Source organism: Oncorhynchus clarkii, chromosome 20, assembly GCF_045791955.1.
Source record: "Oncorhynchus clarkii lewisi isolate Uvic-CL-2024 chromosome 20, UVic_Ocla_1.0, whole genome shotgun sequence".
Taxonomy (NCBI): domain Eukaryota; kingdom Metazoa; phylum Chordata; class Actinopteri; order Salmoniformes; family Salmonidae; genus Oncorhynchus; species Oncorhynchus clarkii.
Window position 1 is genome coordinate 60,627,727 of NC_092166.1, and position 12,595 is coordinate 60,640,321.

Sequence of the window (12,595 nt, forward strand, 5' to 3'; positions counted from 1 at the left end):
GTCTGCGTTAACCTCTCTAGGGGGTGTGGGACGCAACCGTCCCACCTGGCCAACATCTGGTGAAATTGCAGAGCGCCAAATTCAAAAACAGAAATACTCATAATAAAAATTCATAAAACATACAAGTGTTATACATCGGCTTAAAGATGAACCTCTTGTTAATCCAACCACGGTGTCAGATTTCAAAAAGGCTTTATGGCGAAAGCATACCATGCGATTATCTGAGGACCGTGCCCAGCGCACAAAACAGTTACCAGCCAAGTAGATTAGTCACAAAAGTTAGAAATAGCAATAAAATTAATCACTTACCTTTGATGATATTCATACGGTTGCAATCCCAAGACTCCCAGTTACACAATAAATGTTTGCTTTGTTCGAGAAAGTCCCTCTTTATATCCAAAAACCTAAGCTTTGTTGGCGCGTTTTGTTCAGTAATCCAATGGCTCAAATGCAGTCACAACAGGCAGACGAAAAATCCAAATACTATCAGTAAAGTTTGTAGAAACATGTTTATAATGAATCTTCAGGTTGTTTTTAGTCATAATAATCGATAATATTTCAACCGAACAATAGCTTCGTCAATATAAAAGAAAAACAAGAAAGGCTCGCTCTCGGTCGCGTGCAGAAAACAGCTCTGGGGACTTCCCACTATCCACTGACTCAGAGTGGTCTTACTCCCTCATTTTTCAGAATACAAGCCTGAAACAATTTCTAAAGACTGTTGACATCTAGTGGAAGCCATAGGAACTGCAATCTAGGTCCAAACCATTGACATACTGTATAAGCAGGCAAGAGAAAAGTATCCACACCAAAAATATCTCACTTCCTGGATGGATTTTACTCAGGTTTTCGCCTGCCATATCAGTTCTGTTATACTCAGACATTATTTTAACAGTTTTGGAAACTTTAGAGTGTTTTCTATCCAAATCTACCAACTATATGCATATCCTAGCTTCTGGGCCTGAGTAACAGGCAGTTTACTTTGGACATGCTTTTCATCCGAGGTGAAAATAGTGCCCCTTACCCTAGTGAGATTAACAAGGACAACACACAGGTCTTTCAATCATTGTATGATTTTTTTGTGTGCAAATGAACTCAAGCTTACGGACATTGTCAAATGTGATATATAGCAAAGCACCTGAGTGAGTTGAGTGCGCAATTACGCAAATACTTTCCCGAATTGGATGACACAAACAACTGGATTCATTATCCCTTTCATGCCCTGCCTCCAGTCCACTTACCGATATCTGAACAAGAGAGCCTCATCAAAATTTCAGCAAGCGGTTCTATGAAAATTTAATTTAATCAGAAGCCACTGCCAGATTTCTGGAGTGGGCTGTACTCTGAGTGTCCTGCCTTGGCAAATCGCACTGTTAAGACACTGATGCCCTTTGCAACCACGTACCTATGTGAGAGTGGATTCTTCACTCTCACTAGCATGAAAACTAAATACAGGCACAGACTGTGTGTGGAAAATGATTTAACTTTGTTAAAGCAAGGCCCCTGAACTCTCGTGTATTTTCTGCGCTATGCAATGATATGGGCAGCGACCACGTAACGCTTTTACAACATACAGAAGTGTGCTGGTTATCAAGGGGCAAAGTATTGACACATTTTTTTTTTTTTAATTGAGAGATCAGCTTAAAGTTTTCTTTACTGACTATAATTTCCACTAGTCTGACCGCTTGCTGGATGAAGAGTTTCTCAAACGACTGACCTGAGTGATGTTTTTTTTCTCACCTGAATGATCAAAATCTAGGATTACAGGGACTCAGCGACTATATTCAATGTGCAGGACGCTATGATTAAGAAGTTGGAGCTCTTCTCTGTCTACATTAACAAGGACAACACACAGGTCTTTTGTATGATTTTTTTGTGTGCAAATGAACTCAAGCTTACGGACAATATCAATGTCAAAAGCACCTGGGTGAGCTGAATGCGCAATTACGCTGGTACTTTCCTGAAACGGATAACAAACAACTGGATTTGTTATCCCTTTCATGCCCTGCCTCCAGTTCACTCATTGATATCTGAACAAGCGAACCTCATCGAAATTGCAGCAAGCGGTTCTGTGAAAATGTAATTGAATCAAAAGCCACTGGCAGATTTCTGGTACTTGCTGATCACACTGTTAAGACACTGATGCCCTTTGCGACCACGTACCTATGTGAGAGTGGATTCTCGGCCCTCACTAAGCATGAAAGCTTAATACAGGCACAGACTGTGTGTGGAAAATGATTTAAGACTGAGACTCTCTCCAGTACAACCCAACATTGCATAGTTATGAGCATCCTTTCAAGCACACCCTTCTTATTAAACTATAGTGAGTTATTCACAATTTTCGATGAACAAATAAGGTTTTATATGCAAGATGGTTAAATAAAGAGCAAAATGATTTATTATTATTATTTATGCCCTGGTCCTATAAGAGCTCTTTGTCACTTCCCACGAGCCGGGTTGTGACAAAAACTCACACTCATTCTTATGCTTAATAAATGTATTGTATAGTGTGTGTGTGGCAGGCTTACAATGACAAAATAAACAGCATTTGAGAGTGCAATGGCCCTGGTGCTAGAGGGGGTATGCAGCTGGAGGTTAAATGTTTGAAGGGGTTAGGGACTATAACAAGTTTGGGAACCACTGGACTAGAGCGGTGAAGTCAGGTATAGTTTCTGACGTCGCGATGCGCAGGATTGCTGAGAGGTGAGAGTCAGTAAGAGATGATCTGTGCCTTGACTTGTTATATTTCATTACTGAAAAGGTTTGTTCACGTATGTAGGTTGACCCAAACAGTACAAAGATCTTCTGAGCATGACTCCTAATCTTTGGAAGGTTTTGTTTGTCGAGAGATGCATAGAACCTCGGGGAGATTTGCATGACCCGACTCTGTCTCTTCCAACAGTGAGACAAATTGCCTGTGGTTTAAAGATTTTTCTCTTATGAAGTTTACTGCTTTAATGACTATCCACAACATGGCTCATTTTCAGAACAAATTTAAAGAGCACCTCCTGATGAATAATGCAATGCAGGTTTTAGCTCAGCTATTTGATCTTGTATCCTTTTCAAATGGCCAACATTTTTTCCTGTCAAGTTTGGGGACCCATCAGTGGTCACACTAGATAACTTTTCAAAACTCAGTCACAGCTTTGACACACACTTATTAACCTCCTCCAATAAATCTTTCCCTGTGGTTGTGCTCTTCATTGACTGCACTGAGGCAAGCTCCTCTGTTTCAAAGTCTGGGGTTATGCCTCGTAAGAATATCAACAACTGTGCATCACTGCTCTCATCCAGGGCCAAGAAGAAATAGGTGAAATCCTTTACCTTGTCTTTCAACTGTTGTTCCATATTCTCTGCGATGTCCTCAACACGCCGGGTCACTGTTCGTCTTGACAGGGAAACCTTTTCAAACAGCTCTTTCTTGTCGGGGCAATGTATAGCTACGGAGTGAATTAAACATTCTTTATCGAATTCACCCTCAGCTTCTCTGCATGCTTTGTCTGGAAGTGTCGGGACAGCGATGCTCTCTTTGCACACTAAGCACACAGCTTTCCCTGATATCTCAATAAATACATATTTTGATGTCCACTCATGCTGGAACACCTTACATTCATTGTCTACTTTCCTTTTCTTTGAAAAACTCATTTTTGCTCAATTTCTAGCTAGCTACTATTTGTAAATGTGACGTGTGTGTCAGCCTGTCAGTCACTGTCTGTCCTTGAAGTGCCTTCAAAATAAATGTCCCACAAGCGGTGGGAGTTAAATCATTACACAAAGCGGAGTATACATTGGGCTTTTAATTTGAATAACAAATACGTTTTTCAAAACTTACTATCGCAAATTCTTTATGTGATCTGAACATGATTCCGTGGGCCGTATTGAATCAGTCCGCATACGGCTCCCGGGCCGGCCTTTGAACATAATCAAACCAAATCGTTTCAAACTAAAACATATCGCATCGGAGCCCATGAATCGAATCGTCTTGAAAGAGAAAGATGCACGTCCCTACTAGTTATATTCCCATGCCATCCGCAGGTAGCAAGTTGTAGAATGTTTACCCAGGAGAATGCTTATCTGGGCCTTTTCTCTTTCCGAAGATAGGCTGCGCCTAGCTACAGTGCCTTGCGAAAGTATTCGGGCCCCCTTGAACTTTGCGACCTTTTGCCACATTTCAGGCTTCAAACATAAAGATATAAAACTGTATTTTTTTGTGAAGAATCAACAACAAGTGGGACACAATCATGAAGTGGAACGACATTTATTGGATATTTCAAACTTTTTTAACAAATCAAAAACTGAAAAATTGGCCGTGCAAAATTATTCAGCCCCTTTACTTTCAGTGCAGCAAACTCTCTCCAGAAGTTCAGTGAGGATCTCTGAATGATCCAATGTTGACCTAAATGACTAATGATGATAAATACAATCCACCTGTGTGTAATCAAGTCTCTGTATAAATGCACCTGCACTGTGATAGTCTCAGAGGTCCGTTAAAAGCGCAGAGAGCATGATGAAGAACAAATAACACACCAGGCAGGTCCGAGATACTGTTGTGAAGAAGTTTAAAGCCGAATTTGGATACAAAAAGATTTCCCAAGCTTTAAACATCCCAAGGAGCACTGTGCAAGCGATAATATTGAAATGGAAGGAGTATCAGACCACTGCAAATCTACCAAGACCTGGCCGTCCCTCTAAACTTTCAGCTCATACAAGGAGAAGACTGATCAGAGATGCAGCCAAGAGTCCCATGATCACTTTGGATGAACTGCAGAGATCTACAGCTGAGGTGGGAGACTCTGTCCATAGGACAACAATCAGTCGTATATTGCACAAATCTGGCATTTATGGAAGAGTGGCAAGAAGAAAGCCATTTCTTAAAGATATCCATAAAAAGTGTCGTTTAAAGTTTGCCACAAGCCACCTGGGAGACACACCAAACATGTGGAAGAAGGTGCTCTGGTCAGATGAAACCAAAATTGAACTTTTTGGCAACAATGCAAATCGTTATGTTTGGCGTAAAAGCAACACAGCTCATCACCCTGAACACACCATCCCCACTGTCAAACATGGTGGTGGCAGCATCATGGTTTGGGCCTGCTTTTCTTCAGCAGGGACAGGGAAGATGGTTCAAATTGATGGGAAGATGGATGGAGCCAAATACAGGACCATTCTGGAAGAAAACCTGATGGAGTCTGCAAAAGACCTGAGACTGGGACGGAGATTTGTCTTCCAACAAGACAATGATCCAAAACATAAAGCAAAATCTACAATGGAATGGTTCAAAAATAAACATATCCAGGTGTTAGAATGGCCAAGTCAAAGTCCAGACCTGAATCCAATCGAGAATCTGTGGAAAGAACTGAAAACTGCTGTTCACAAATGCTCTCCATCCAACCTCACTGAGCTCGAGCTGTTTTGCAAGGAGGAATGGGAAAAAATTTCAGTCTCTCGATGTGCAAAACTGATAGAGACATACCCCAAGCGACTTACAGCTGTAATCGCAGCAAAAGGTGGCGCTACAAAGTATTAACTTAAGGGGGCTGAATAATTTTGCACGCCCAATTTTTCAGTTTTTGATTTGTTAAACAAGTTTGAAATATCCAATAAATGTCAGTCCACTTCATGATTGTGTCCCACTTGTTGTTGATTCTTCACAAAAAAATACAGTTTTATATCTTTATGTTTGAAGCCTGAAATGTGACAAAAGGTCGCAAAGTTCAATGGGGCCGAATACTTTCGCAAGGCACTGTATATCTCTTGACATGTCAGGCACACACAGGACAAACTAAATTCTCTGAAGGGATGGCTAGGACGGTATAGAATTGGGTAATAGACCTAGAGGTGTTGTGGTGCTGTACCGCCTCACAGTATGATGTTACTATGGAGACAAGTAGCTGGGAGGAATACTGTGGTTTAGAACAAGTTTTGAGAGAGGAATTTGTGCAACACGGGTTAAACTTTGGTCCTCCTATCATGCACCCCTAACATTGTACATTTTTGGTCTAGCCCTGCAAAAACACAAGCTGATTCAAATAATCAAGGGCTCTTTTCCTCTCTCCCGCTCTCTTTCTCCCACCATTCTCTCCTTTTCAGTTATTATTGAACCCAAATCCTGAGTCCTGAGTCCTGAGTCAGATGGGAAATACATCATCAGAGAGCTTTTCTCCCTTTTGACTTTACTCTGCGTTTGAATTGTCTGAGACTAGTACGGCACAGTGACTGTCTGTGACCTAGAGAAAGGTCTATTTTGAGAACAGTAAACGCATTAAAGTAAATTCTCAGTTAGAAATCATAAAAAGAGTGTGTGGGGGCCTCCCAAGTGGCGCAGCGGTCTAAGGCACTGCATCGCAGGGCTTGAGGCGTCACTACAGACCCGGGTTCGATCCCAGGCTGTGTCACAGCCAGCCGTGACAGGGAGACCCATGAGGCGACGCACAATTGGCCCAGCGTCGTTTGTGTTAGGGGATGGTTTGACAGGCTGGAATTTCCTTGTCCCATCTCGCTCTAGCGATTCCTTGTGGTGGGGCGGATGCCTGCAACTGACTTCGGTCGCCAGCTGGACGGTGTTTCCTCCGACACATTGGTGTGGCTGGCTTCCGGGTTAGTGTGTCAAGAAAGGTCATGTTTTGGACGACTCATGGCTCTCGACCTTCGCCTCTCCCAAGTCCGTTGGGGAGTTGCAGCGATGGGACAAGACTGTAACTACCAATTGGGGAGAAAAAGGAGTAAAAAGTTTTTAAATAAATAGGAGTGTGCTCAGGTGAACCAAATACATACTCAGGGTTGTGTGTGTGCATGTGTACGTGCGCCTGTGCATTTATGTGTGTGGGTGCGCATATTAGTTTGTGTGTGTGTGAAGGCCTCTTCAGACTCTGAAAGGTTTTCCATCTAATTGACTGGAGCTAGATGATGTGGGTTTCCAAACAGTTTTTCTTGCTGACACGGGGGTGAGAGCAGAGATCCCCCTCCACCTTTCTCCACATCACCCGTCTCCTTTTTCATTAATCCCTCTCTCGCTCTCTCACCCCATTTAATTTCACCATCTCTCCATTTCCTCTTCCTCTATCTACCTTACCTTCACACGTGGAGTAGATGACAGTCTGTTACCGGTGCATCCCAAATGGCTCTGGTCAAAAGTAGAGGTCACTACATAGAAAATAGGGCTTCCATTTGGTATGTAGCTGTGAGTCTCCTAACAGTTGCTCTCACCCCTCTCCTCAGCCTGGGAAGTCCTGTTAGGTGAAGTGTTGGCTGACCCATGGAAAGATGGATATGCCTTCTCCATCGCCCACCTCACCCCGCCACCGTCCCCAGACACAGGGCTATCTGCCCTCATGTCACCGTTTGTCCCCCACACTCACCTTGTCGGGGTGTCACCCTACGAGACAGGCTGGGAACCTAGGGGACACAGGGGCTGTGGGTGGAAGGTACTGGGGAGGTACCTGGGGTAGGTGATGGAGGGCAGGTGGGGGTGTTGGGAAGGGACTTACAGGAGCCTAGGAAATATAGTTCTGGAAGGGGGGGTATAGTTTATATGAAGAGTTACTGTGGTTATTGGGGTTGAAATACAAGATGGTAAAATGTCTTCTTTTTGACTCACATAGACATTTGTTATACAGTTTATAAACAGTGTTTCCATACAACTTGTAATTGATTTATCGATAATTTGATTCATCAATCAATCCTTGATTCATACAGTGCATTCAGAAAGTATTCAGACCCCTTCACATTTTTCATATTTTGTTACGTTGCAACCTTATACAAATTATTTTAATTATTTTTCCTCAACAATCTACACACAATACCCCATAATGACAAAGCAAAAACAGGTTTTTAGAAATGTTTGCACATTTATAAAAAAATTATAAACGGAAATGTTACATTTACATAAATACTCAGACCCTTTACTCAGTACTTTGTTGAAGCACCTTTGGCAGCGATTAAAGCCTTGAGCATTCTTGGGTATGACACTACAAGCTTGGTACACCTGTATTTGAGGAGTTTCTCCAATTCTTCTCTGCAGATCCTCCCTAGCTCTGTCAGGTTGGATGAGAGCGTTGCTGCGCAGCTATTTTCAGGTCTCTCCAGAGATCAGGATCTAGTCGGCTCTGGCTGGGCCACTCAATGGCATTCAGAGACTTGTCCCGAAGCCACTCCTGCATTGTCTTGGCTGTGTGCTTAGGGTCGTTGTCCTGTTGGAAGGTGAACCTTCGGCCCAGTCTGAGGTCCTGAGCGCTCTGGAGCAGGTTTTCATCAATGATCTCGCAGTTCATCTCAGTTCATCTTTCCCTCGATCCTGACTAGAATCCCAGTCCCTGCTGCTGAAATGCGTACCGCCACCATGCTTCACCGTAGGGAGGGTGCCTGGTTTTCTCCAGACATGAGCATTTTTGGCATTCAGGCCAAAGAGTTCAATCTTGTTTTCATCAGACCAGAGAATCTTGTTTCTCATGGTCTGAGAGTCATTTAGGTGCATGTTGGCAAACTCCAAACGGCTGTCATGTGCCTTTTACTGAGGAGTGGCTTCCATTTGGCCACTCTACCATAAAGGCCTGATTGGTGAAGTGCAGAGATGGTTGTCCTTCTGGAAAGTTCTCCCATCCCTACAGGGGACTCTTGAGCTCTGTCTGAGGGACCATTGTCACCTCCCTGACCAAGGCCTTTCTCCCCCGATTGCTCAGTTTGGCCAAACTTCTTCCATTTAAGAATAATGGAGGCCAACTTATATACACAAGTGTGTGTGCCTTTCCACATCATGTCCAGTCATTTGAATTGACCACAGGTGGACTCCATTCAAGTTGTAGAAACAGGATGCACCTAAACTCAATTTCGAGTAGCAAAGGGTCTGAATACTTATGTAAATAATGAATTTCAGTTTTTTTTAAATATATATATATACACATTTGCTAAAAATTATGTTATTGTGTGCAGATTGATGAGGAAAAATATTAATTTAATCCATTTTAGAATAAGGCTGCAACGTAACAAAATTTGGAAAAAGTCAAGGAGTCTGAATACTTTCCGAATGCCCTGTATCTCTCCTTTTGTCTCTCAGCGTGTCACCCATTGCTGGTTTCCTGGACGACTATGCGTATGTTATCTGTGGTCTGCTGGACCTGTACGAGGCCACGCTGCAGCCAGAGTGGCTCCGCTGGGGGGAGGAGCTACAGGACCGACAGGACCTCCTCTTCTGGGACGCAGAGGGAGGGGGCTACTACTGCAGCGACCCCACAGATCCCACCGTACTGCTGCGACTCAAACAGGGTGAGTTTCTTTCTCAGTGATGTGGTGTAGAAAATGAAGAATGGCTCTTCAATATCAATTTGTCTGTGATTTATCAATACCCACTCAATATGTCATGTTTGCCAGGAGATGTTTTTCTGTCCTGGAGAAAAAAAGTAAATGTTTGTAAGAGCGCCAGGTCTTGTTTCTAAATGGCACAGCTCCAATCTCCAGTAATTGAACACACACAACTTTATTTTCGTAACATTTATGGACTTTTACATTTTTTATTTATTTATTTATTTATAGAATTTCTTTGGGGGGAGGTTACTTTTTAGCCTTTTAGCCCTCCCCAATTTTGTGATATCCAATTGGTAGTTACAGCCTTGTCCCATCGCTGCAACTCCCGTACGGACTCGGGTGAGCCGAAGGTCGAGAGCCATGCGTCCTCCGAAACACGACCCTGCCAAACCGCACTGCTTCTCGACTCACTTCTCTTTTAACCCGGAAGCCGGCTGCGCCAATGTGTCGGACGAAACACCGTACAACTGGCGTCGGAAGTCAACGTGCAGGCGCCCGCCCCGCCACAAGGAGTTGCTAGAGAGTGATGGGACAAGGACATCCCAGCCGGCCCAATTTTGCGCCAGTTAATCCTTAAAATAGCATTTAAACAAATTCAGGACATGAAAAAGTCCTGACTTTTCAAAAAAATTCTACTTTTCCTACCTTGTCAGGACATTCGGTGAATTGTTAGGACATTGAGGTACTTAGGTAGTAACAAGTGCACATGCACACTAGCAGACAGACAGACAGGCTGACAATAGCACAAACACTTGCACAAACACGCCACCTTGCCTCTTGGCTGATGCCATTGTGCAAATGGCTCTGACAAGACATACCGAGGTAGAGAAATAAGTCAAATAAAAAGGTAAGAAAGCTAAAAAGATGATAATTGTTTTTGTTTTAGCCTGTTGACAGATTAAAACTGACTTGTGTTGGTGTGCCTGTGTGTGTGCGCGACTCCACATTTGAATGCATGTGTGTCGTGTGTGTGGTGCCTGTGTGTGTGATTAGACCAGACGTGCGAGGCCTTTTCTCATCTCTGAGGATTGACGGGGCCATTATGTTGCTCGCAATGTGTTGAATTCAGCTCCATTAGTGATGCTACACCTCTGTGTGTGTGTGTGTGTGTGTGTGTGTGTGTGTGTGTGTGTGTGTGTGTTTCTGTCACAGGAAGATGGATTGCCCTACAGTCCAGTGCCACTGTGTATTTTACATTCCGACCCAAAGCTGTGTGTGTCTCACCCCGTTCCACCACTTTTTGCTGTGTGTGTGTGTTTCATCTCAATCCACTGTTCCGTGTGGGTATGATTTCTGCCATGGGGCTCAGGGTGAGGAGAGATATAAAAAACGATTTAGTGAACCCTATGTGGTTATGCATGACTGTGTGCATAGGCCTCCTGCCTTGGCGATCACAGTAAATGTATACAATTATTTAGTGGACTATAGCCTCTCGCGTGTGCGCGCGTGTGTGTGTGTGTGTTTGTCAGAAGCCATCTCCTATCTGTCTGTCTGAATCAAAAGCGGATGGCTTGTGTTAGTCATCACCCATCACCACCCCCCCACACTCACACACACACAGACAGACATTCACACACACTCATGTGTTGGTAGACTGCTGAGAGTTAGCTGTGTAGCGTGAGGTCAGAGGTCATGAGAAGTAAGGCTGGGAATTGCAAGGGACCACATGATACGGTATTATCATGAAACTGAGGTTGCCGACACGATATGTGTTGCGATTCTATACTGTGATTTTATTGCGATTCGAGCCATGAGAAAACGAGTTTTGATCAGTCATGGAAATAAAAGTGCTGAAAACATTGGCTCCATATTTAAAAAGAAGCTAGAAAACAAGCTGGTGCTGGTACAGCAAACTACTGCAAAAATGATATTGCAATATTGTTGATACGATGTATCATAAAAAATATTATCCTGATATGTAACTATCAATTATTATTTTTTCCCCCGCCCATCACTAATGAGAAGAGCAGCGCTGTGATCTCATTGGCCACCAAAAGGAGATAAACACCAATCACTTAACAGGACTTAGTCATGAGGTCACCTGTCAGTCATTTCAAGTCACATCTGACACACAGTGATGCACACACATACGCACGCACACATACAGGCACGCTCAGGCATAATCAGAACAAATGTTCTCCCCAGCAAACGTATGTAGAGGAGCTTTTTCTCTTACTGCAGGAGTCACTTGTCAAAGATCTATTTCATTTGAAAAAGTTGAAGTTGGCACTGAGTCGGAATACAAAACAGTACACACTTTTTCAGTCTTTTACGTCTCTCTGTTTCTCTCAGACCAGGATGGTGCAGAGCCCAGTGCGAACTCTGTGTCGGCCTTGAACCTACTGCGTCTGTCCCACTACACTGGTCGTAAGGACTGGTCACAGCGGTCACAACAGCTACTGGCTGCCTTCTCTGACCGGCTGACCAGAGTCCCCATAGCCCTGCCAGAGATGGTCAGGGGCCTGATGGCTAACCACTACACACTCAAACAGGTAACACAAACTGTACGGTCCACACAAACACACACGCACACCAACTCAAAAGTTGCATAGTTTGGAGTGGAACAAACTGAACTTTTATCATACGGCTGGATATTTGTGCTAACAAAGGAGATGAAAAAACATTTAGGGAGAGAAAGAAAAGAAGGCAAGAACATTGGAAGTGTTCTGTCCATCATATTTCACCTGCGGAGGAGAAGTCACCGAGGGGGCGGAGATAACAAGCTGTGTGTGTGTATGTGTGTGTATAAGTCAGATAGGTGGCTGATGATAACAAGCTAGGGATCAGACAAGGTTAGCCGAGCCCCGAACACACCTTCTCCTCTCTCGTTACTGCTACAACCACCACTCTGACCTCTAGCTCTTGCCTCTCTCTGGATCCTTCTCTCTTTTCTCTCTCTCTTTCTCTCTCTCTCTCTCTCTTCTAATCCTCTCTGTCCTATACCTCTTTATTGCTCGGTCGCTCAGTCTTTCTCTGTCTTAGTATATTTTCTTCATCATTCATTAATTCCTTCTCCTTTTAATGCTCTTTCACTCTTCTCTCTCCCCCCCCCCCCTCTCTCTCTCTCTCTCTCTCTCTCTCTCTCTCTCTCCCTCTCCTCTCTCTCTTCCCTCTCTCTCATCTCTCTCTCTCCTCTCTATCCCCCCTCTCTCTCTCTCTCTCTCTCTCTCTCTCTCTCTTCCCTCTCCTCTCTCTCTTCCCTCTCTCTCATCTCTCTCTCTCCTCTCTATCCCCCCTCTCTCTCTCTCTCTCTCTCTCTCTCTCTCTCTCTCTCTCTCTTCCCTCTCCTCTCTCT

At 43.7% G+C, this 12,595-nt stretch overlaps 1 protein-coding gene across 2 annotated transcripts in view; it reads left to right on the forward strand.

Moving 5' to 3' along the window:
* Positions 1 to 12,595, forward strand: part of LOC139376634 (spermatogenesis associated 20) — a 61,592-nt gene that overhangs the window by 24,903 nt on the left and 24,094 nt on the right. For both annotated transcript variants that reach the window (XR_011627951.1, XM_071119440.1), the window contains exons 12-13: positions 9,053 to 9,261; positions 11,593 to 11,792. Coding sequence is in view for 1 of the 2 variants with exons in the window: in XM_071119440.1 (XP_070975541.1) it covers positions 9,053 to 9,261; positions 11,593 to 11,792 (409 nt within the window). In the remaining variant the exon portion in view is untranslated. The remainder of the gene's footprint in view (positions 1 to 9,052; positions 9,262 to 11,592; positions 11,793 to 12,595) is intronic.